The sequence below is a fragment of the Durotheca rogersii genome (genome assembly GCF_024521655.1).
Source record: "Durotheca rogersii strain YMJ 92031201 chromosome Unknown GGS23scaffold_8, whole genome shotgun sequence".
Lineage (NCBI taxonomy): Eukaryota > Fungi > Ascomycota > Sordariomycetes > Xylariales > Xylariaceae > Durotheca > Durotheca rogersii.
The window spans coordinates 902,556-925,821 of record NW_026251239.1 but is presented as its reverse complement, the minus strand read 5'-3'; the positions used below and the strand labels follow the sequence as shown (position 1 = coordinate 925,821).

At 57.9% G+C, this 23,266-nt stretch overlaps 7 protein-coding genes across 7 annotated transcripts; 3 read left to right on the top strand and 4 right to left on the bottom strand.

The window, feature by feature from the left end:
- Positions 1–1,628: 1,628 nt before the first annotated feature.
- On the bottom strand, positions 1,629–3,686 carry GGS23DRAFT_565471 (uncharacterized protein). Its single transcript, XM_051516217.1, has one exon. The coding sequence runs from the start codon at positions 3,182–3,184 to the stop codon at positions 2,351–2,353; it is 834 nt and encodes a 277-aa protein (XP_051372514.1). The 5' UTR covers positions 3,185–3,686; the 3' UTR covers positions 1,629–2,350.
- Positions 3,687–6,144, bottom strand: GGS23DRAFT_565469 (Deuterolysin metalloprotease family-domain-containing protein). Its single transcript, XM_051516216.1, has 3 exons — positions 5,290–6,144; positions 5,025–5,107; positions 3,687–4,879 (listed from the first exon to the last, which is right to left on the bottom strand). Exons 1-3 carry the CDS (start codon positions 5,427–5,429, stop codon positions 4,050–4,052), a joined length of 1,053 nt encoding a protein of 350 aa, XP_051372513.1. The 5' UTR covers positions 5,430–6,144; the 3' UTR covers positions 3,687–4,049.
- Positions 6,096–8,145, top strand: GGS23DRAFT_565466 (uncharacterized protein). The gene has a single exon (XM_051516215.1). It carries the CDS (start codon positions 6,241–6,243, stop codon positions 7,408–7,410), a length of 1,170 nt encoding a protein of 389 aa, XP_051372512.1. The 5' UTR covers positions 6,096–6,240; the 3' UTR covers positions 7,411–8,145.
- GGS23DRAFT_514913 (uncharacterized protein) lies at positions 7,926–8,900 on the top strand. The gene has a single exon (XM_051514590.1). The coding sequence runs from the start codon at positions 8,056–8,058 to the stop codon at positions 8,689–8,691; it is 636 nt and encodes a 211-aa protein (XP_051372511.1). The 5' UTR covers positions 7,926–8,055; the 3' UTR covers positions 8,692–8,900.
- A 211-nt stretch (positions 8,901–9,111) lies between these two features.
- GGS23DRAFT_565462 (uncharacterized protein) lies at positions 9,112–11,925 on the bottom strand (the record flags this gene model as incomplete). The annotated part of the gene is made up of 1 exon (XM_051516214.1): positions 9,112–11,925. A coding segment is annotated over exon 1 (1,897 nt), but the record flags the coding sequence as incomplete, so codon positions are not given.
- Positions 11,926–13,673: 1,748 nt separating this feature from the next.
- Positions 13,674–15,467, bottom strand: GGS23DRAFT_565453 (uncharacterized protein). The gene is made up of 6 exons (XM_051516213.1): positions 15,157–15,467; positions 15,066–15,092; positions 14,858–14,880; positions 14,635–14,762; positions 14,291–14,559; positions 13,674–14,234 (listed from the first exon to the last, which is right to left on the bottom strand). Exons 1-6 carry the CDS (start codon positions 15,226–15,228, stop codon positions 14,064–14,066), a joined length of 690 nt encoding a protein of 229 aa, XP_051372509.1. The 5' UTR covers positions 15,229–15,467; the 3' UTR covers positions 13,674–14,063.
- A 3,528-nt stretch (positions 15,468–18,995) lies between these two features.
- On the top strand, positions 18,996–20,841 carry GGS23DRAFT_514703 (mPR-like GPCR protein). Its single transcript, XM_051514589.1, has 3 exons — positions 18,996–20,032; positions 20,221–20,451; positions 20,609–20,841. The coding sequence occupies exons 1-3, from the start codon at positions 19,394–19,396 to the stop codon at positions 20,765–20,767; spliced, it is 1,029 nt and encodes a 342-aa protein (XP_051372508.1). The 5' UTR covers positions 18,996–19,393; the 3' UTR covers positions 20,768–20,841.
- The last annotated feature ends 2,425 nt before the right edge of the window (positions 20,842–23,266 follow it).

The following is a 23,266-nucleotide window of genomic DNA, read 5'->3' as shown; positions in this document are numbered from 1 at the left end:
ACCATCTAAGAAGTGGACCATGGATCGGATCTCGAAACCTGTACGGACGTCTTTATAGAGAAGCCGCTTTTCGCCATCCCACTCAACAGTGTCGTCGGCCTGGTTTTGGGGGTTATCGAGATCTGGCCAGCAAAATAGTTGTTCTATATCTACAGGCCGGCCACATTCATCATCTTCCGTCGTCCTCATGTAATAACTCCGAGTCAAATCCGATACACACCAACGTAGAGAGCGGTGTGACAGGAGAGCAGAAGGATGGCATGTAAATATGACCTTTAGTCTCCCTCGCGGTAATGGGGGAGCTAGCTGCATCTCCTCCAGGTCGGGGCGGTCAAAGGCAACATATCGAGTACCCCCCAGATGCGGGACGAGTCTCGGTATGGAGGGGCGGCGAGCCGGGTCGCCGGTGACATAAATGACATCTTTCTCATTGTTGTACCGAAGGGAGTAATCTCCCCGATGTATATCGAGAGCATGAGGGTAGGATTTCAACGCTAGTTCGCGGCTTTCCCGGTGTGTGGCCAGCATCGCTCTCGCCGGCGCCGTTTGGTCTGCCAGCGACCCGCTACTTAACAGTTCGGGAAGACCATCCGTGACCGGGGCGACCAATTCGAACACTCGCGCCGTCTGCTCCAGATCCGGGTTGAAAACCCTCCAGACATGATGGCGCAGCTCGGGGGGTAGAAGCCGGAACTGAGGGAAGAAGTACTGCTGCTCCGCGTCCAGGTCGTTTCCCTCGCCTTCGGATGAATTATCGGATTCGGCAGCCTCCAGATCGAGAAAGCCATCGGGATCCTCAGACGCATATTCGTCGGTGCCAGACTCGTCGGATCTGTCGTCCTGCCCGGACGCGAAGCGATCCTCACTATCAGATTCTTCGGACATGGTCCCGATTGGTGGTTTGAGGAGGCTGTGCGTCTTTTTATGGGAGGAATCGGGACAGGGTAAGGTAGACGTCGACAGGGTAGAAATGGAACGACGGGCAAGGTAGATTGCTCAGCTGGGGGTCATTTAAGGGGATGACAATGGTGACGAAGATCGCTGATGGGGGCCGCGAGATGTTGGGAGATGAAAGAGGGAGAAGAAGATGAAGAAGGGAGAGAGAAGAGTAGGTATGAAGGGAGGATGGTCGATAGCTCGCCCATCACGACTTAACTTCGGAGGTACAAACGCGACAAGGAGCGCACCTAAGCGATTGACGCGCCCGCCAAGGGTACCTTGGAAGTATCCCTGCCGTGGTATCCTATAATGGCCACAGGGAGTGATGATGGGCGCTGGGATTCGGGGTACCTTGAGGTGCTTACCTTTTGATTTCCGAGCCCCTCCTAGGTGTACCTCTTACACCTATACTTGACATACAGGTACCTGCCTGCAGGGAGGTATACGGGTACATCAGGTACCTACGCACATAGGTACCTACCTAAGGTACCTAGGCAAGGTGTAGGTACACATAGGTACCTAAGGTACCTCCAAGGTGGCGAGCCTAAGGCATGTAATAAAATACCTAGGTACCTACTTACACACCTACATCTTGGGGTGCAGTCCTTCAGCCACAACTCGCAGCGCCACCACACCGACACCTTCATTTCCACCTCTCCTCCTACTCCATCCATTCTTCGCACCTTCAACTCCCTCCCTCGATAGCGTTCAATACGATATGATGTAGCAACAACCATCAGAGACGCCCAGAGCAATAACATCTCCTATCGATCGGCGGCCCAATTGATCTATATGGTGCTATTGCAATGGTTCCTAGATGGTTCTAGTCTACCGCTCGCTCTTCCTGGTTATATTTCTGTTGGGCCCTCGCCTCGTCTCCTTCGTGCCGCCAACCTGTAGACACCTGCCCCGCCGTCCAAGCAGTGTTAATTCAATCTTCTTCTTCCTAGCTACCTCGGAATCCTTAATACTAGAGGGTGGTTCTAATTCATATAGGTTTTGCCGTCGACCCTGCAGATCGTTAAGTCTCGCGGATACATAAGAGAGCAACAACACCACACACACAACACACTCCCACCGGGAGCATCCCTTATTTTTACTTGTTTTTATCATTTCCTTCTCGAGCCAATGTTAATCTTTGGTGGTATTAATCGCTATGTTAAGTGCCTAGGGCATGGACTACCGTCCAGAAAACACGCATATACGAGGCCGGATTGTCACGCCGAGAGGCTTCTTCCCCAATCGGCCGTACCCTCTCCGGCCTTCGCCGGCCCGTGGGCCAGAATACTCACTCTGTCGGGAAACCATAGGAAGTTCTCTATCAACTTGTGTATTTCCCCGCCCACTTTGCCACACCTCTTTCTACCCCTTTGCAACCCCCTTTTTCTCTCCCCTCCCCCCCTTCTTCAAATTATGTCGATCCCCCTCCGCTGTGTCCGCTGTGGCGCGAATGCTTGCTGCTGCTGCTCAGGGAACTCCGCTGAAGTGCTCCCGCTTCCTGTGCGGCCCGACGCTCGGCGTCCTTGTCTGTGAAGCAGCTCAGGATGCTGAGGTAGAAGCACACGTTCGCGGTGAAGCCCCTGTCCCACGCATTCCAATCCTCTCGCTCCGCTCTCTTGCGGAAGTCGTCGGCCCCCAGCACAAAACGGGCGAGGTGGCTAGCCAGATCCCACTCCGCCCTGGTGCTCGATTTGGCGCGAGTCCATCTCGAAGCGGACGCATCGCCCTGCTTGACGGACTGGAGGTCGAAGAAGAGATCCTCGGCAACCAAGTTCATCTTTTCGGTCACGTGGCGCCTGTAATGATGCACAAAGTCGGACCCGAGGTCGAGGATTTCGGGCGTGCTAATAAACTCCTTGAGCGCCGTCGGGTCGACGAGTTGGTCGGCAGCAACATCCTCGATCGTCTGACTGATGTGACTCCACAGGAGACCAGACGGCGTCTCGACCCAGGACTTCCCAACGCCTTTCCCTCGCTTAGAGAAGATCTTGCGCGACACGTCTGAGCCGGTGGACCCGTGACGACGAGCGTGTGCTGTGGAGAGATGCTGCTCTAGCCCTTTGTATAGTCGGTGGCTATCGGGTTGCAGGCGGTCTATGTGGTGAGTGAATATCGTGACGGCCTCCTTGGCGTGGCGAAGGTCTTCCATCGCAAGGTTGTCTTGCCGTTTCTTATTGGCGTAGTGTGAAGGTGACGGTGATGATGATGGCTGTTCCGTACTGGGCGGTTGGTGCCGGGGCCGCATGTGGGAAGTGCGCTCTGCGCTCTGCACAGATCCCAGGAACGGATGGGGAGGCAAGTTAAAGGAGAGAAGCGAATCCGCACGGCTTACGTCGATCGTCTGGGAGTAAATTTGACCCTGCAAACTCCCGCGATTTGACGGTGACCAGAAAAGAATACGAGGAAAAAAATAATTGGATCCGCTCCCGAGGGCAGAAAAGAGAAATAGAATGCGGCGGAATAATCTCTGTATGGTTTTCAGTCGGACTCACGCAGTGGCCAGGCAATATCCAATGTCCTGACAACTTCGGGTTGGTTGGTCGGCGGTTGCTACGAGTACTTACTAGAACCACAACGACGCCCGGCTTACAGCTGCGCCTGTGCTTTTTCTAAGTGGCATCGCTCAACACCAGTATAACAATGGCGACAGCACAATGTCTTTGTCGTGATCGGTGCATGGAGCTTTCTCCCATCTATTGCACGCACACATTCACAACACAACAAAGACAGAGGATATACAATAGGGAACAATCACAAAATCAGGCCTAAAGAGACCCCCCTAGCTTCGCCTCACTCGGACTTTTCCGTCCTCTTTTGGCTTATTATCCACTATCAAAATTGTTTGTTGAAGCACTATCGACAATACCTACATGAAATTTCTTGCTCTCTCCACACTTTTTCTCTTATTTCGACTTTGTTCTCTCTCTGAATTTCCCCTAGCTTTTTCTGTCTTTCCTTCTTTTTCCTTGTCCCCCCAAGTGAGACTGTTACTACGTCAAAGGAGAAGCAAAAAAAAAAAAAGGAAACCTATGTTCAGTTCCTCTCCCCTTCTATTCCCTTATCTCCTTGCTGTGGGAGGAGGGGGACCAGCAAGGAAAGCTCTATCATACTTAACACCCAACGTAGATAGCGTTGGCGAAGAGGGTGTAAGTGTCGGCATGGTTGAGGTTCTGGGCAGCGGTGAGGCCGCGGACGCCGTTGTAGCCGTAGGTGCTGTAGTCACTGGTGCCCTTGATCTGGGTGAGGTGGGTGGCCTCGTGGAGGGTGGTGGTGGCCTGGTCCTGGCCGTGACAGGTGCGGGTGAGGGCAGAGAGCGCGGTGTAGTAGAGGTTGCAGTTGACCATGAAGGAGGCCGAGGGCAGGGTGTAGGCGAGGACGCCGCTCGAGCACGCGCTGTACACGTCCGAGCAGTAGAGGTCGGAGACGCCCGCGGTAGTGGTGCCGCACTCGCTGGCGACGCGCTGGAACACGCCGGCCACGGTGCTGCGCGTCGCCGTCGTGCTCGACTTGAAGTACTCGGTGAGCTTGGCGGCCGCGCCCGACGACGCCGCCGTCTGCGCCGCCGCGGCGAGCGACCGGCAGTTGGAGATCGCCGTGGTCGTCGCCGTCCGCCTAGTCCCCGTGCAGTCCGACTGCACCGCGATGCGCTTCGCGTGGAACCGTCGCCGTACCGCGCTCGCCGCCGGCCCGTCCACCTGCGCCGTCACCACGCCGCCGTTCACCGCGACCGCGCCCGCCAGCTCCGTCGAGTTCACCTCCGCGTACGACACCGTGCCCACCGACACGAGTTCGTACGTGCCGCCGGCGCTCAGGTCGTACGCCTGCCCGACGTCGAACGTGGCATCGACAGTCTCGCCTGCCGCGATGGTCTGGAACGCGTCTTCATCGAGGCCCGTAGTCAAGACGCGGAGGCGGATACCCTCGAACGGAACCTGGTTGCCTGAGCCAGCGGTCAGCCTTTTTTTCTTTTTTTTTCCTCTCTTTATTTCATCCCGAAACGCCCATAATAGCTCTTGTTGGGGGAAGTTGGTGGGTAGCATTTTTATATGCAGAGGTAGATTCGGGTAATTGAAAGGTCCCCTTACCATCCTGGTAGATATCGATCTTCTCGGTGGGGGAGTTATCCAGCAAGGTGCCGGTCTTGAAGATCTTGAGATCCGTAGCACCACTAGGAGGAGGACGAGAGGCTAGGGTATTAGCACTTCCGCACAGCACTTCTCGAGTCTTCGCTTCCATAATGTTCAGAGTGCGAGCAACCCCCTTTCCCCTCCCTTCTACCCCTAGCCAGCAACCACCAACTCTATAGAAGGAGAAAGGAGACTGGCTTCGAGTCACCAAGTTTATACGCACGTGTTAGTAATGCTAGCCTTGACAGCAGTATTGCCAACCATCTCCAGCTTGACGTCCAGGGGAGAGTCGCGCTTAGCCACGTTGATCGAGAGAGCGCTGGCCACGAAGGCGAACAGGGAAATGGCCGCGGAGGACTTCATCTTGGAGGTGTAGGACACGAGGGGCCGTCTCTGGTTTGGTAGCTTGATGTCTGCGCGATCCGCCTGCCGGTGGCGCTCTCTTGGTTCTCTTCCTCTCCAGAGGGCGTGGCCCCCCCTTTATAGCCGAACGGACTGGCGGTTCCGTTGTTGATAATATTGCAACCGTAGCAAGGCTCCATGGCGAGTCCTCGACGAAGACATGCTTCCCCCCCAAAAAAAATTCTTCTCTGCTTCTCTCACCCTCCCATACGCGTTCGGGAAGCTGCAAAATGAGGTAGCCGAATGATGCTGTGGTAGTCGACAACCGGTCGTCAACCCCCCTGGAATGGCACTCTCAGCAGCGATATCACCCTTCGCAGCCACATCCATCTTGGCCGCAACACAACCAAACCCAGGCCGGCAACCAAGGCGTGCCCGTGCTCGAGCCGGCGGAATAGCTGCCCAGATAACGACCGGGGGGGGGGGGGGGGGACAATTCAGGCAAAGAGACCAACAACCAGATATGGCGTAGAGTACTTCCGACGTCGTAGATATCTAGGCACAATAGGTAGGTAAGGTCGTTCCCCGCCCCTCGTTCCAGGAAGCGAAAAAGCCACTGAAACACACACACACCCACGCCCCCGTCCGCCTCGTAGGGTGTGTGGTCCGTACGCGTGCGATCCGTATTAGAGAGGGAGACGTGCGATTATGCAGGCGATATCAAGCCGTTTTGTTCTTTTTTTTGTTTTTTTGTTTTTTTGCCCACTTCGGAAGGAGACCTCGGAACCTAGGTAGGTAAGTAAGATAGCCTACCCAAGATAGCCTACCCTAGATGAGCCCCCCCCCTAGGAGCAAGGAAAAGATAAGGGCGACAGGCCCACGCCTTGCGCCTCGCCCATCGCGCGTGCGCCCGCGACCGCGCCTCGCGTCGGCCCAATTTTCCCCGAACGGAGCGCCGGGACCGGCTGCCATAGTGGGCAGGCAGATATCGCTTCCGCGGCCGACTAGAACCGCCCAGCCTGGGCGCCTCGACTGGGCGCGGGCGGGGAGAACGCAGGGGAGGCAGCTAGCTAGCTGCCCCTGGCATATACGTACCTATCTACTCGCCCCAGCGCCGGGGCTGCGCGCGCGAAAGACAGAGAAGGCAGACTCGCGAGCGGCTCGGCCAGCGCAGCGCGTGGCCCTCTGTGCTGCGGCGGATACTAAGGGCGAGAGGGGTGTGTCAGGGGGACATTTACCCGGGAGGAAAACGAGGGAGAGGACCAGCGGAGCCAGAAAGGACATGGGGTGTGATCGGAGAGCACTCAATCTGAAAATTTCGAGGCCGCAGGGGGGCGGGTCTGGAGTGCCGAGGTTGTCTGGCCTCTCGGCGCGCGCTGCGCTGCTTATCGCGGCCAGCTTCTTTCTGCCCGCGCTGGGGGTTGGCCCCGGGTCGTCGACGGCGAGGAGTCGCCAGTGTCAGCGGTCTCCATTGGGGTCTCTGTCTCGCTCGCTCTCTAAGAAAAAGGACGGCGTATGTGTGCGCATGCTACGTCTGCACGCGAGCATCTCGGGTTCTCGCTGCCTAGGTATGCCTGCCTACCTACGCTCGTATATCTGCTACCCGCGTCCTGCCAGCCCGGCCGACGCAGACCTTCCCGATCTCGCCAAGATCAGCCTCGCGCTGCGCTCTCGACGCAGTCCTCGCCCTCCCCCCGCCGACCTATCGGTCAGCCGTCTCTCGCGGGCCTCACCTTCTTGTTTCGTAGGGGGGCCCTCGCCGCCCCAGCCAGCCGGCCGGAGCTTACCTATCTTCTCGTCGCCATTGGCCGCCGCTGTTTCTATCTGCAAAAGCACCACCATAGGCAGCATGGGGGGCAGGGCCGGGTGTCTGCCTGTAGGTCGGTACAGTTCCTCGAAGCGTGACGCCAGGACGAGGGGGGTGGAAGGGGGGGAATGGACGTGCAGTCTGCAAGGCGCCCCCCCCCCGATCTCCGCCCGAGTGCCGTGCCCAGACTCGTGAGCCTCTAGTTTAATACGACCTCTGCCGGCGATACCACCTGCTCGATTAGAGTAGACGCCGCGCCGCCAGCACTTAGCGGACGGGCTGGGCTCTGCGCGCTCGCCTGCCGCGGCCCGCCGCGCTGTTCCAATGCGGCAGCTGGCACGCTGCGCTGCCCGCTTACATGATCATGCCTACCTCTCCTGTATCTAGCGTCGGACGACGTCGATCTCGGCTCGCTCGCGCTGGCGACGGCGGGCGCCGGCACGCCTATCTCCCTCTCTCTTCCCCCCCCCCGCTCCGCCGACGACACACCCACCTACCTACCTCCCCCCTCCCCCAGAACCCACTCCTGCGCACTCCCCTCTCCAACCTTCCGCCTCCACCAGCCAGCGAAGCAGAATAGGTACACCGACGCGAGCAGCCAGCGACTCGCCGCCCCGTAAGCGCATGGGGAGAGTGGCACCTACCCGACGCGGAAAGCAGCTCGCTCGGGGCCATCTACCCGCCTGCCAGCGTAGTGCAGCGTAGCGTGGTAGTAGTAGCAGGGGAAGAAGAAGGATAAGAAGAAGTAGAAAAAGAGAAGATATCGATTCGCTGGGGGCGCTCTCCCGCCCTCCCTCCTTCCTAGACCGGCCGCCCCCGGGATCGCTCGGGCGAAAAAGAATGAATGGGGCGCCCCCGGCCGCCGCCGGAGCCGAGGCGCGACGCGTCGGGCATTGTCTATGGCCGCGCGCGGCGGGCCCCGGGTGGTGGGCTCTGGCGTGGTCGCCGAGCCCGCGACTGCCTGCCGCCGCGCCTCTGCCGAAGCCTGTGTTGGAAAGGATACGTAGGCGGACACAGAGCCATAGGAGCGGCGCGTGCACGAGGCGGTTTGTCCCTCGGCGTGAACAGATGCCCGGACTCGAAGGCGGAAATAGGGGGAAGGGAGGAGAGGGGAGAGAGGGGAGAGAGGGACCGGCGGGTGGTGGTGGCCTTCTGGGACGGCAAATGCGAGAGATACGCCCGATGCGGGATTTAATGGGCGACCCGCTGGCTCCCAAAGGTGATATTCGCGCGCTCAGGATCGGCGGCCGGGTCGAGTTAGCAACGGCGTGCCGCGTAGACCGCGCAGCTCCCCTCCAGCGCAGTCGTCTGCACGCGCGTGCACGCAAATTGGTAGAGGATGGGTCGTGGCAGAAACTAATTCGCGCTTCATTCTGTGCGCTGGTTGAGACCGCCTGTGTGCTCGATATAATCACCTGCGCCCCGGCCGTCAGTACCTTGCTCCGAGGCCGCCCTCCCCCCCCCTTAGCCCTCTGAATCGCCAGCTTGGGGGAAACCAGCGGATTATCTAGTATCTACCGGGCGGCCAGCAGCTGGCTCGAAGCCAGTCTCGGGCATTAACAATTACCTACTTGTACAAGGTTCCCCTTTCTAGCAAGTCAATACTCGTGAGGTAGGAAAAAAGGACGAAAAAAGGGCATCGAGCGAGGGTCATGGCATGCATGCTATTTTTCTTTTCACGTCTCCTCCCCACCGTTCGAGCTCCCCCCTCCAAAAAAAAACAAGTCCTCGCGCCTGACCCAGAGGCCGAACCAATATCAGCTCATCTTCGTCCCCTCGTGAAGCTACTAAGCCGTCTCCCAGGTCTTCCAGCCAGTCTCCCGCCGGGAAACAGAGAGAGGGGAGGTGAGAAAAGGAGAAGAAAAAAAAGAGAATATAAATTTTGAACTCTTTTTCAGTTCCCGCTGGCTTTCCCATATCTACCCATCAAGGCGTCGACCTCCCTTTGCAGCGCGTCGAGGTCCGCCAGGATTTCCGCCCCCTGCTTGCCGTGACCCCGAGTACTAGGGGCGGTGGTCTCTTCCTCGGCCCGTCGGGCATCGTCGTTTACGCTTCTTGCGCCCTCCACTGCACCGGCGGCTGTGACTTCTACGCTCGTGCGGCTACCCCCCCTCTGCCTCGGAGGCGGCGGCGGCGGCGGCGGCGGGGCGAATCCTCCTTCTTTCTCCTTGCTCACCCTCTTCGCTATGCCGAGCCCATTGCCGAGATCCATGCTCCTCACGCTCCCCGGCCGCCTCGTGCTAGCCTGCCTAGTCGGCGGCGGCGGCGGCGGCGACAATTTCGGTGTTCCGTCTTTGCCCGTGGTGACTGTCGCCAACCCTCCCGAGCCCTCCGTCTGTCCATAATCATTTACGAAGCCTGGTTTCGATCCTATCGGCAAACGCTCGCTCTCGCCCGCGGCCGCGTTTATTACGGGCGCTGAAGCGAGACTTCCTTGACCGAGGGTCGCCTGGGAGCTTCGCTGCCTGGAGTGCTGGGGTCGACGAGGGGGTGGCGGGGCGGGTATGTTGAAGTTGTTGTTATTTGTACGTATGCTATCCGTCCTCGAACGGTCTGATTCCAAGGACGACCTCGGGGGAGCATCGTCGTCCACATTCACGTTCTTTAGAGAAGGCGTTCTGCTATCACTCCTGCCGTGTCGACGCGGCGGAGGCGCGGCAGGCTTGCGAGGTTGCATACTACTCTCCGACTCGGAGCGGCTCCGAGTAGTAAACGGCGGTGTCGGGGGCCGAGGGTTAGTCTGTACGTTGGCGAAGGGCTCCGGCACTTTTCCTATAGCCTCACGGTCGAAGGGGGAGTCCACCGCCTCTTCTACCGTGGGGCGGAAGGGGGTCTGCGGGAGCGGTTTATTTACATCAGTGGGAAAGGATTGGGGCGGTGACGCGGTGACGGAGTGGGAGCTAGACGTGCGAGGAGGTGCGATGGTGGAAATAGAGGTATCGGCAAACGCTGAAGACGCCAGGTGTGTCGCGGTGCGGCGGTCTGTGTCTGCGCCTAATTCGATCTTTATGAGCTTTCCATGTCGGGAACTAGGCGGCGGCGGCTTCTTCCTGGCAGAGGAAGAGGAGCTGGACGGGACGGCGGGAAGGGAGAGAGGAGATGTAGATAGGATGCTTCGTCGTTCCTCGGGCTCTTCGGGTTCGGAGGTTTCGTGCGAGGTTCGAGGCGTTTCTTGGGCTATGGCGTCGAAGATGGATTGACGCGACACGGAACTAGCGTCTGTATTGCTCGCGCCGTCGTGAAGAGCATGTTGCGGGGTGGTTGAGGTCCTAGAGCTCACGCCTAGCCCTGGCGATGCCGACGCAGGCGGCGGGCCTGGGATGTTGGCATAACCGGTTAAGAGTAATCTCTTGAAGGAATCCACGTCGAGATTCCCCCTCGCTGCCGCGCTAGCCGCAGGTGCGCCGGCACCTTGTCCTCGCTCGGTCTGCTCCATATCGTGAAGGGTCTTCGAAAAGGGGTTTGCCGGCGGTCTCGTCCGGGCGTGCTCATAGCTATCCTCATCCTGGTCATCAGCGATGGTCGTGTTGAACGGCCCGCGAATGTGCCGCTCGTAATCCTCCGAGTCGCTAGTCTCCGCGTCGTCGTCGTTGTCGTCATCGTCATCGTCATCGTCGTCTTCGTCTTCGTCCGAGTACCTGCTGCCCGGCCGGAAGCGGGTCGCCGGGACAGCATCCTCGGGCGAGGAAGGAGGCGGTGACTGGACGCGGACCCTCTTCACGACCTTCTTGGGCTTCAGCTCTGCCGGCGCGGCCTCCTGGTCTGCCCCCGGCCTCTGCCCTGCCTCGGTCTCGGCTTCACGCGTCTCCAGCTGGGAGAGGGCGGTTTTCAGAGCAGCAAAGGGCGCTCGCGGGGTCGAATCGAGAGACCGGTCGAAGGCCGGGGCGAGGGCGGGCGGGGGGCTGATGGCGCCATTGGAGGGACTGGCGGACTTTCGGCGGAACGGATTGTTGGAGTTGAAGGATTGGTCTGAGTGAGAAGCCATGGCGGCGGGTCATTCGGGGAACAATGGGAGGCGGACGGTGCAAGCAGGCGATGAGAGGCTAGGTGACGATAGCCATGATAGGGAACGAATGAGCGCGGCAGGCGAGGTCGGTGCGGTCGGCGGCGGCGGCACTGGGGATTGCGGTATCGTGTAGGCGTAGATCCCCCTCTACGCGGCGCTACGACATACGGCAGTAGGAAATGCGCGGGCGGGAGTTGGTCGTTGCACGGCACAGATGTTGTACTGGACAGGAATCCGTCAGTCAGCCTGCGCCTCGATTGTTGCGGGCTCGGGAGTCTCGGTAGATGCCTATCGGGACGGTGCACAAATCCGATAGCGACGAGCGGGCGCGAGGGCCGCTGGGTTATGCCAGATTATGCACGTACAGGCCAGAGGACGAGGGACCGATAAGAGAGAGAGAGGGGAGCGAGCCCGTTTCCCCACCCCCTTTGGGTCTTTTAGGTGCTGGAGGCCGGCACGGGGAGGCCCGCAGAGGGAACGCGGAAGCCACGGAACCTGGTTACCCCCCCACAGCCTTTTTCCTAGGTACCTCAGCCTAGGCACAGGAACCTCCCTACATTCAGGTACCCGGGGGGGGGGGAACCTCCCACTCTTCCCGCGAGGCTGCCGGCTTTGTTTGGTACCTGTAAGCTTATATATAAAGGCGAGGGAAAGGAATGGGAGACGACTACGGCGGATTCTCGTCCTCTCTGGCCTACGTGTACGTTGCTGCAGAGGTCGGTACTCGGCTGCCTGTACCTACCTAATATCTAACATAGTCGTACTATCTTAGGTACCTAACATACCTAAGGTAGGTACCTCTCTTAGCCACATCATGTACCTAAAGGCGCCTTCGTTCGCAGTATAGGACCTCCCGTCTCGTCGCACCGGAGAGCCGTTGCGGTATTGGCGGAGTGGGATAACACGTGGACCCACGGAGCAGATGTTAGGTATTCCCTCTATGTAGGCGGAGAGGCATGTCTCGCTGGGCCGGCGAGGGGATGGGTGCGGGCGCGCATAACATAGATACATGTGTATGCACATCACACCAATCAGCTACCACATGCGGTACAGACCTACATGCTGCCGACCTTCAGGACCTTCGCCGTACCTACCTAGGTACATACAGAACACGCCTGTGCGTGGTAAGAAGCGATAGAATCCCATCTACATGTCCCCTCCCTCTACCGATATGCAGTGATAACATGCAAATACCTACATATGAGTAGGTATATTCTATCATTCAGGTACCCACCTGCCTCTAGGTACCCTAGATCGTAGGTATAGATCGTATACGCGCTTGCTCTCCGAACGTGAGTGAATATAGGTATGCCTATGCCATGCGTAGGAGGAGGCATTAGAGAGCGTGCAACGGTCGAGTGTGCGAGGAGTTGTCGGCACGATCCCGTCCGCGAAGCTAATTGGCTAGTTGGAGAGGATAGAGAGTCGCGCATTGTGGACAGGCAACGTAGGACGTGTACCTACCAGCCATGTCCTAAACACACCAATTCTTCAGCCTCTCTCGCCTCCGGCCCCTGAAAGGCTCAGATCGTCTTCGTAATACCTAGTAGCAAGGTGCACACACACGCACACATACCTACATCTGGGCACAGCATTTGCGAATGAGCCTCGATCGTGAACAGAGCCCAGCATCGCAGTTCCGGAGCAAGGCGCCTAGGTCTAACGTTGACTTGTGATGTTTTACGTTGCCAGGCGTAGAGGTGCCCTAGAATGGCAGGCAACCTTACTTGTCGAGGGCTAGTAAGCGGCGGCGAGTTGATGATAGGCACGATAAAGAGGGCCGCCCTCTGCCCTCTCTTTCCGTCGCCTGCGTGATATTCCCGCCCGATGAGCGAGAGCCCGGCCAGACAGCGAACGCGATTCCTAACTTGCCCTACCAGGGATTAGCCTAGGCACGGCTCTGCGCTTTGCCTCTTAGGAGAGAGGCGGTCGTCAGCACGCAATTCACACCTACTGACCGCAGGTCTGGGTCTGCTTCCACGCACATAATTACATGCCTACATAAATACATTACCTACATAGGTACATATATATATGCTTATTGTTACAAGACCGGCCATATGAGAAGTGTCTCACCCGGCAGACGCCTCCGCAGATAGGCCACTGGCATGGGATGAGCAGGGTGGGGCCTGACCACCTGCGCAGGAACAGAGAGGCGACATAGGTTCGGCCCCCACCGGCTGCCCGGAGACAGCAATTAGGCCAGAACTCAGCCAGGCATCAGCCCACCTGGACGTGACATCGTCATCACGTGATGACTCAACATCGACGACGCCAAGGTTCCCCCCGCCGGTATGATCCTCAACGCCTTCCCCCTCTCCCCCCCCCAATCCCCGGCGCAGGTAAACAAAGCCAATAACGAACCGACGCGTCAACTGCCTCCCCCCTAGGAATCCGAGGGTCTCATCGTCGCGACACGCAAGGCGGCGAAACCGGTTTGGAACAATGTAAGAATCCCTTGGTCATTTGGTATAATTACAAGTGTACTCATCACGTCGTCAGCTCCGAGCCCTTCCAAATTAACAGATACCACGACTGGGAATATGTGCAATCCAATCGAAACAACCATCACTTTCCGCGCGGGCCGTACAGTATGTATGCACAGAGCAGCCGACAATCGCGGAGGGGTATGCTTGACGCACTCGCAGAAACACTTGGAGACCATTTCCGCCCCTCAGCCAGATATCCCTACCCGCGCCCCCCCCCCCGACGCACAAAAAGCATGGCTGAACCCGCCGCGCGCGACCCGTACGCGCAGCTCTTTGTACCCATTTCCGTAAAACGCCAGTAGACCGCCCATCCCGAACATGCGACCGAAACGACAAGCTAGGAGAGGAGGGCCCTACGCCGCAGCCTCGGCCTTGGCTTCCTTCTTTGGAGTCTTCTCCTTCTTGGGAGCCGAGGCCTTCTTCGCTGCGGGCGCCTTCTTTACTGCCGGCTTCGCCGCCGTCTTAGCGACCCGGCCAGACTTCGTCTTGGTCAGAGTCGCCGGCTTGTCCTCCGAAGCGGGCGCCTAGCCAGAGCGTTAGGTGATGCGGTGGACGGCAGCGGCAACGTGGTAGAACTTACGTCCTTCTTGGCAGCAGCGGTCTTCTTGGTGGCGGCGGCGGTGGTGGCTGCTTTCTTAGGGGCGGCAGCCTTCTTCACGGCGGGCTTCTTCTCGCCGGCCTCCTTCTTGGGAGCAGCTGCCTTCTTGGGCGCGGCGGCCTTCTTCGTGGCATCTTTCTTAGGGGCCGCCTTCTTAGCGGGCTCCTTCTCGCTCTCCTTCTCCTTCTTGGCCACAGGCTTAGCAGCAGCAGGCTTGGACTTCTTGGACAGCTTGGTGCCGCCGGAAGGTCCTACGCTTTGGTCAACACACAACTCTACAGGACAATGCGACAGGCAGCGACCCCCGGGACAGCGACGCGACATACCCTTAGGCTGCTCAAAGATACCCTTCTCGACACCGGCCTTCAAGGCCTTGTTGAACAAAGAGTCGAACATCTTGTCCACAACATTAATGGTGTTGTTGGCCCTCACGTACTTCTTGAGCTGTTGGCGGCTGGGGCAAATGTTAGTACGCTTGTGTGTCCAGGAACGGTGACAATAAGGACAACCAGGTAAGGGGGGGGCATGAATAAGAGATGGAATAAATACCTAGAACCGTTCCGCTCCTTGAGCTATAATTGAAAAAAGAGACACGTCAGCAAGCGCACTTGGATCAATGAGAAGAGGCCGGGCCCGTATGGCTTGGGAGGGTGGTGCAGCGTAGGTGGTCAATAACAGGTATGCATGCAGCCCAACCCACGAGCCAGTCAAGCGGGACAACGCAATGCGCCGGAAGCAAAGGAATGGGTGGAAGTACATGAACAATAGCATCGGTAATCATGTCCTGCAACGCGTTAGTCCTCGACAACTCGCAGGAAAAAGGCCGGTCGAGGCATAGCGGTACACACCTGGTAGGTAGCGTGAGTGCTCTTGGACTTGGAGGAAGAGGAGGTGGTGCCCTCTGCCTTCTTGGGACCCATTTCGGCTGGTTATTGTTGGGCGACGGGGTAGTGGGACGGGCGGAAAGGCGGCCTGGACGGCGTGGTGAATTTGATGGAGCTGCTTAGCGGGAGGAAAGGCTTGAGAGACGGAGAGGGAGGAGTGCGGAGAGTATGGCTACGATGCGAAGAGAGTATAGAGTCGGTCGGGGGAGGAAGGGGAGGGAGGAGGGCATCGGTCGGAGTATGACGGCAAGAGGAGCGAGCTTGTTTATATATTAAGCGGGGGGTTGTGCACAATCAGTAAACCCGACTGGACCTGGGGGCCTGGGTGCATGGGCTGGGCAGGGCTAGGGAGCCAGATGGTAATGATCTGGTACAATCACCTGCCGCAGAAATTTGGTACGTGCGCACAGTTTCTGTCTCTCTCTCACTCTCACTCACTCTCTGTCTCTGTCTCTCGTCTCTCTCTCTCTCTCTCTCTTTTTTTAATCCCCCCCTCTCTTCCTTTCCATCCCATTTTTCCTTTTTTTTTTTCCCCTTCCCGACTTCCCCTCCCCCTCCAATATTTGCTTCCCGTTTTGACAGCCAATTCAAACTCTCTTACCCTAAAAACAACGAAACTGAAATTCCAGGCTCTAGCTCCAGCATTCCCCCCTTCCCAAGCCACCAACCCCCCCATGTCTGTTCAGATATGTGTGTGTGTATATATATATATGCTCGCGAAAATCCGGGACTTGTCTATACTGCCTGCCTCTCTCTGTATATATACCTATGCTATACGCACCCGTGTCTCTGTAAAATGTGTGAAATGTGCAGGGAAGCTAGAGAAGCTAGAAAGGACAGCGCCAGTGGACGGCATTCTTCGACGGAACCACCCACCGCACCGCGACCGCCCGGCTCAAGATTGCGTGGTGGATGTGTGCGCAGCGAAGGGCATGGCAGCTTCGCACGCGACGGAACTGCCAACGCCTCGAGAATTAAATATTGGTATAGGCACCCCGGTCGGGTGGCATTGTCTGACTGAAACGCTCAGATTACTTCCCGATCCGGACTAGACCGCCCTTCGGAGCTGGCTCCCCTCCGCTAACCAGCTGCGCAGCGGCCGACGGGGCCAGTCAGGTGTCGCGCCCGCCGTGATTCCTGCTGATCTGGACCTCTCCCGAGGCGCAGAAATGCTTCCCCAGCTCACTACGGCTGGATCGGTTCTCGCCCAATTTTCTGATTGGCCGAAGCTCGACTGCAGCTTGATTCCCACCTGGGCATTTAAAATACTCTCTTTTATTCCATTTTATTGTTTTTATTTTATTTATTTATTTGTGCCGCTGCGTAAACTTCCCATTCACCTCAATCAAATCATGCGCCTCTCCATACCTCTCGACGCTCTCCACATCCACCCTCTCCCTCTCTCTCACACACACACGCAACCCAACAAACCTCCCCCCCCCCCCCCTCCTCCTCCTCCTCCTCCTCCTCGCTCCCGTCCTCCCCTTCTCTCGCTTTCTCAAATCTCGCCTCCCACGCCTTTTTTTCCTCATCAGGCGATCTCGATTGAGTCATTTTCTGCTTTCTATACTAGGTGACAGCTACGGTTTAGGTTAGTCGTCGGTGAGGGGGAGAAACAAGTGATTCGTCTATTGTTGGCAGATGTTATACCCTTTCCCCTTGTCGTGTCGTGAGTTTCTCGTCTGGTTTTTCTAGCCCGCTGCTCTCGGGACCCCCTCAGTCGCATTTGCGATATCGACCCCTCTCCCGTGCATTTCGCCCCGATCTCGATTTCATGCGATTCCCGAATTCTCCCGCCGTCATTCAAGGTGAAATTGTAGCCCATCGGCGTCCTTGCGTCTCTCCAGCAAGTTCCCCCCCTTTCGGGTCTGGAATATAGCCCCCAGCCTCTCTCCTGACGCACTCGCATCCCTTCACACGAATGAAGCCATCCGCAATTTTTGCACCACCACCGCCGCAACGCGCCCTCTATTTTTGTTCTGTTTTCTTGTCGCCCGTGAGATCGTAGAATCTGTCTCTACATCAGGCGGTAGCGTTGAGCAATTCTGAGAAAAGTTCTTGGGGAGATTGGATCCGCAGATCCGATCGTTAGCAGCATCGTGCGCAGCGGCGGTCGCGTTTCCCGCGAGTCGCGTCCTGGGACTGTGGTTTGTGACATCCTATATCATAACAACAACAACCCCAGGTTACGGGAATGCTCCGGTACTCTTTCCAGCGGGTAGAGATGTAATATACCATGTTATATCAACTTGCTTGGATTGTTGTCCAGCAACTATGACTCAATCTCGAGACGAATTCCGCCCCGATTCCATGCGCACTTTCTCCCCGGGCTTCCTTTTTTGCGTGTGCTGAGCGAGCGAGGGAGTAAGGGGGGGGGGGGATAACTGCCACGCAGCTCGCGGGGCTCGCCCTCCGCCTCCCCTCCCATCCTCGCGTCTACCCCAGTCTACAAAGCCAGCTCTCTCCCTCCTGGTCATTTTCTTCTTGCTCGCCTGCCGTCCCATCCATAGGACTACCGAACCCACGACGCCTATCTCTGCGGGGTTGGGGCTATTCGCAATTACGATGTCCACGTCACGCATCATCCGCCAACATTCTCGACTGCGCGGCATCACCACTACGCTTTCCTGATTGACACACAGCCAGCACATCAGCCATGTCGGCCTTCTGAGTTGAAATCTCAGCTCGCCCACGACGGGAGCCACTCGGTGCGGTACGGGCATTTCTCTTTCTAGGTTCGCTGCTGCCGGCATGGGATCCGAGGCCGCCTGAGGACACGCCGCATTGAGACCGATCGCATCTCGATTGGGGAACGGCATCCTGAAACACTATGTCAGAGTTCGTCATACCGACGATCTGGCCTTAAGGTCTGGATGGTACACTCCCGCCGCATCTCGAAGCCGTGCCCGCGCCTGGCTGGTAGTAGTCGTCAAGCCGCATGGCTCGATCGTCCAGGGTAGAGGGGTTTGGGTGATCTAGATGAGGGCATGCGGTGGCTTCGCGGACGAACAACCTATGCACAGCTCCATCCGCGATATCTCGTCCAGGTACGTGCGAATTTAGCCCGGGGAATGCTGTGGTGTGGACAGGTCAGGACGGTTGTCTCTCTGCAATCGGCATACAGTTTCGGCCACCCTAAGAGAGTTCGCGGGACAAGCCCAGGCTGTTCGCCCATCATCGGATAGTCATAATGACTGATGATCAGGCGAGCTGCAGCATCATTGCGCCCGCTTTCTCTCCGTTCGCGACCGATGCCAATGGCTCCGACTCTGGTTTTGGGTTAAATATCGACAGGGACGCTCGCGGAGTAGACGCTTTCCCAGGACTGCCCAGCGCGCGTGACGGCGGTCGCAGTCATTCTTATTTACGGCCGCGCGGCCCAGGTAGGCCAGGCGCTGAGGCATTCTGGCCGCTCGTCTTCCTCCTTCGTTACGACCCGGGCCCCCAGGCGGCGCAGGCCCACGAAAATTGGCTAACCAGCCGCTTCACCAAATGCGTGCCAGCCTTTGACTCCCATCAGCGGGTGAGACCACCGTGCGCTCACGATGCTTACCATTCGTCGCCGTTATTGACCCCCGAGGTCAGCCAATCATGAGGTTTTCTGCCCAGATTCATCCTCATGTTGGTCTTTTCTTTGTCCTTTTTTTTTTCCGCCATCTATCGTTGGAGACGGAAGCTGCGCAAACGAAATTGGTCTCGTCCCCGTTCACACGCTAGGAGCTCGTGAGAATCTAGTGCTCGACACACAGTTCAGAGCGGTCGGGCTCAAGCCGATATTCGCTACCCCCGGCTGTCATGCATCCGTCCATGGATGCCGGCGCCATTAGCAACGTACGCAATTCCAGTCTCGGTTCCATATGCACCCGAGGGCACCGGAGCTTACAGGCATTATTACAAACCCACCTGAACAAAAAGGGACTCGCATGATGTCATGCGCTGCAATTGCAATTGACAAGTATCCCCTCGTATAATAGTTGGCGGCTGAGGCATTTTGATGTTCCCAATTCTCTCCCGGTCCTAAGCAGCTTGTTCATCGCCACTTGTTCTTCTCGTTCCCTTTCTGAATGCCCTCACTGCTGGCTCTGTCACACGCCCAGGCAGATTCCGAGCGACCGGCCAAAACTGGCTGACCCCACCCTATCTACGCCGGAATTCGGATGTACCACGTGAGAACGCAGAAAGGGGGCTAGGGAGAGGGAGAATGAAGGAAGACAATAAAGATGAGCGCCATTCCGTATCCGTGCACGAGAATGTGTCCCGTGATCCCACTGCTACGGGCGAGTTTGCCGTCCAAGTAGGAGAAACAGCACCCGACGAGAAGCGTCAATTCGGCTGTAGAGGCACCGAGATTTCGACGAGGAACACTCGGCGCGAGATATGCCAGGACCAGCACCACCATCACCCCCTCCTCTCGTTCGACGAGATCCCGGGATGGTACCAGGACAATTCGTATATCCGGGGGGGCTACCGGCCCGTGTTGCAGTCGGCGCGGGCCTGCTTCCGAAGCTGGACGTACGTACACAATGAGACGATGAACATATACACGCATCTGGTCCCGGCGGCAGCGCTTCTCCTCGCCGGCGTGATTTATGTGAGCGCGCACCTCCGCTATCGTGGCGGCGACGCCGGCGTCGTCGTAGCCCTGCTATTCGCCGCGACCGCCTGCCTCGGCGTCTCGAGCGCCTATCACACTCTCCTGTGCCACTCGCGCAAAGTCGAGACACTGTGGCTACGTCTAGACTTCGTCGGCATCCTCCTCCTAATCCTAGGCTCATTCGTCTCGGGAATTTATGTCGGCTTCTGGTGCGAGACGCTAGAGAGGAACATTTATTGGTCTATGGCAAGTCATCTGCGCCCCTTTTCCCTTTTTCTGCCTGTTTTCTTCTCTCTCTTGGATAACCCCCTAGGTATCAGGCCGCCGAAAAACAACAAGCGGAGAGATGAGCCTCCGGTATATTAGCGCAAATTCCACTGGGACGTATTGCGGTCGTTGTGTTGAGCTAACCAAACCGGATGTGAGAGTTGCAGATCGGGACCCTGGCGGCGGTATCCATCGTGATCGTACTGGCACCCACGTTTCAGGGTCCTCGGTGGCGCATCTTGCGCTTGCTGACGTTCGTCTGCACGGGACTTTCAGGCCTGGCCCCCATCGCCCATGGTATCAGCATGTTCGGCTTCTCGCAAATGGCGAAGCAATCTGGCTTAGTATACTACCTAGTGGAAGGAGCTCTGTTCTCGACCGGAGCCATCGTGTATGCTGTAGGTTAATCCTCACGTTCACTCCTCTACACCACCTAGCTACCCCCGTTGCGTCAGGCGGATCTCGCAGTCCTAGGGATCTCCGACAGCCCCGCGGGTAAGGCAGAACGAAGAGTCCGAACCCAGTCCGCTGACGCGACTATGGCGGATTTCGCAGACAAGATTCCCAGAGAGCCTCAGGCCGGGGACATTCGACATTTACGGCGCCTCACACCAGATTTTTCACGTCTTGGTTGTCATCGCTACCGTGGTTCACCTGGCCGGCGTCCTGGATGCTCTCGATTACAATCACCATCACCGCCAGTGCTCGTTTTAGGGTACGTTGGGTTTGTTACGCGGACATCAGAGAAACACGCACCCCCTCCTATTATTTTAGACACGTGCGAACGTCGCCGTAGGAGCCGGGCACGCACTTGGATGCCAATCCGGAGAACACGAAAAGATCACTGTGTTGCTTCCCCGAACTACGCTTCGGAGGGGGTTACCGCGGCAAAGGCTACCATGCTCACCGTAGTTGGGCCCTTATTTCTATTCACTCCCATCATGATTTGCACCACCAAAATCGGGCTCGGTATGATGATCGCTTGGTCCATTTTTAAACTTGTCTGGAATGCACCATTCCTCCATCTCTGTAGCCATTCGTTATTATCTAGGATAGATCTACATGACTGCATACGACGAGAAGCGTACCAAAAATCACACACCGACTCATGAGCAAGGCATCGAGACAACCTCGTTGCGCTCCAAATGCATCCCCGGAACGAACGCCATCGGAAGTAGGCACTATTACCCGCAAAGCCAATAGCAACCCTAGTAGACTTCCAACACGGCGATAAGCTGTCGCATCGTACATCCACGATGATCCCAAAATAGCGCGGTCCCCGCGACCGCGTGAAAGAGTACCCCGGGGGTCACCAACAAGCATAGACGTCCGGGGACTATGGCGTGCGTAGCTTCGCGACACGATCTCGGGTCCACCTGGACGTGAGGACGCGTAACAGAACGCCGACGCTAATAATAGCATACGATAGTCTCATAACCTCCTCGGCCTGCGGCGGCCGGGACGCCCCAGTTCGCGCGATTTTACCTTTCTTGCATTTTCTCTTTTTTTCTTTTTTTTAAAACAACCTCCGGAGATATTTCCAATTCCACCCACCCTGGCTTCCAGAAACACCCCACCCGACATGACACACGTATCGGACGCCACGCACAAACGTCAAACTCGCTACCCAGTGGTCAAGGGGGGGGGAGGGGGGAGGCCGCGAATACGCCAGCTTTCTTGCCAGAGAGCAAAGAGAAGCCCGACGCTCGTCGCTAGCAGAGGACACTACACAACTTCGCAGCGCTTCCCTCCAGGAAGAAGCGCCGGCGACCTGCGCGGAGACCCCAGCGAGACGGAGAGAGAGGAAAGAACGTCGATAGGGCTGGGCGACAGCGTCGCGAGGACACCGCCGCGCGCATCCCTCTATCGGCCCCCCAGCAAGCCAGCGCTAGATGGTCTCCTGCTCGGCTCTGGATCTCGGCTCCGTCGGCTCCGCGGCTCTGGGCAAGCCTCTCTCCTCTCGCTTACCAGCTTGGCACATCCCCCCCCCCCCCCCTCCTCCTCCTCTCTCTCTCCTCTCTCTAGTGTGTGTGGACGAGCAGGTAGGTAGTTCCAGGGCGCGTGTCCCGGACGTCGCCACGTCGCCGTCTAGGGAGGCGAGGCAGAAGGGAAGCGAACGAGTGGGGGAGGGGGGGGGGGGGCGGACGATTACGCCCTCGAGATGGCGTGCCTACGCGCGCGTGCAGCCCGCCGCCACCGCCCGATCCGCCCGACGGGCAGCGCGGCCGGGCCTGCGTAGCGGGGCGTGCACGTCCAGGCTGCGGATGCCCGAGACAGGGAAGTGCGCCTGCGGGATCCTGCGTCGAGCGCTCGGCCAGCGGAAGACGAGGGCGGGACCGGGACCGGGACCGGGGGAGAAGAGCCCCAGGGGGAGGAAGGACGGCGCGTGCGTGCAGAGGGGGGGGGGGGGGAACCCTGTCTTGCCTGGCCTAGTCTGTTTGTTTCTTCTTCCTCGCTCTCGCTGCGTCTTCGGCGCTGCAACGGTGCCATCGCCGCCCAGCGCGCGGGATGGGAAGATGGGTCGGCAAGGGGGGGCGGGTTCGGGTTCGGACTCGGACGGGGTACGGAGTCGGCGCCTAGAACGTCGCTGCCCAGCTACGTAGGCCCGGCGCGCCCCTCGCCTCAGCGCAGGCAGCGGCGTCTCGAGATGGGGACGTTCATAGGTATGTGTAGATACTCGCTTTTTTCGAGGGGAGCGGCATGGGAAGACAGGGTACAGCACAGGTAGGCGCTCCGGACTGTAGCATTGCAGGCTACCGCCCTCGGCTCTCCGCTAGGATGTAGGGCTCTAGAGAGACCGGGGGGTGGGAAAGGGCTGGTTTGCGCGGAGGCGTGCTCCCGGCTTACTAGTAGGTGGGAAAGGTCGAGACTCGTTTTGTCTGACGATGGTGACGCGATGCACATGCGAACAGAGAGAACAGTCCTACTCTGATGGTTGAGTTCACTAGAGGGGGAAAGACGCCTCTTCTGGTGCGGGCAGCTGGGAACTACTACATTTAACGGTTGGATAGCTTTGGTGTTGGTCGTGTTTGCGGACGGGGTCCGGAACTGTAATATGTGGGAAGATCTAAACGACGCCTACAACATTGCTCAGCTTCATAACGGCAAGACCAACAAGGTCTTGCTGCCTTGTGCTAGAGGAGTGTTTATGGCCCATTATATCTTAATTTCCCTGTCTTTTCCTAGTTAATAATAGTAGTAAGATGAGCTCGT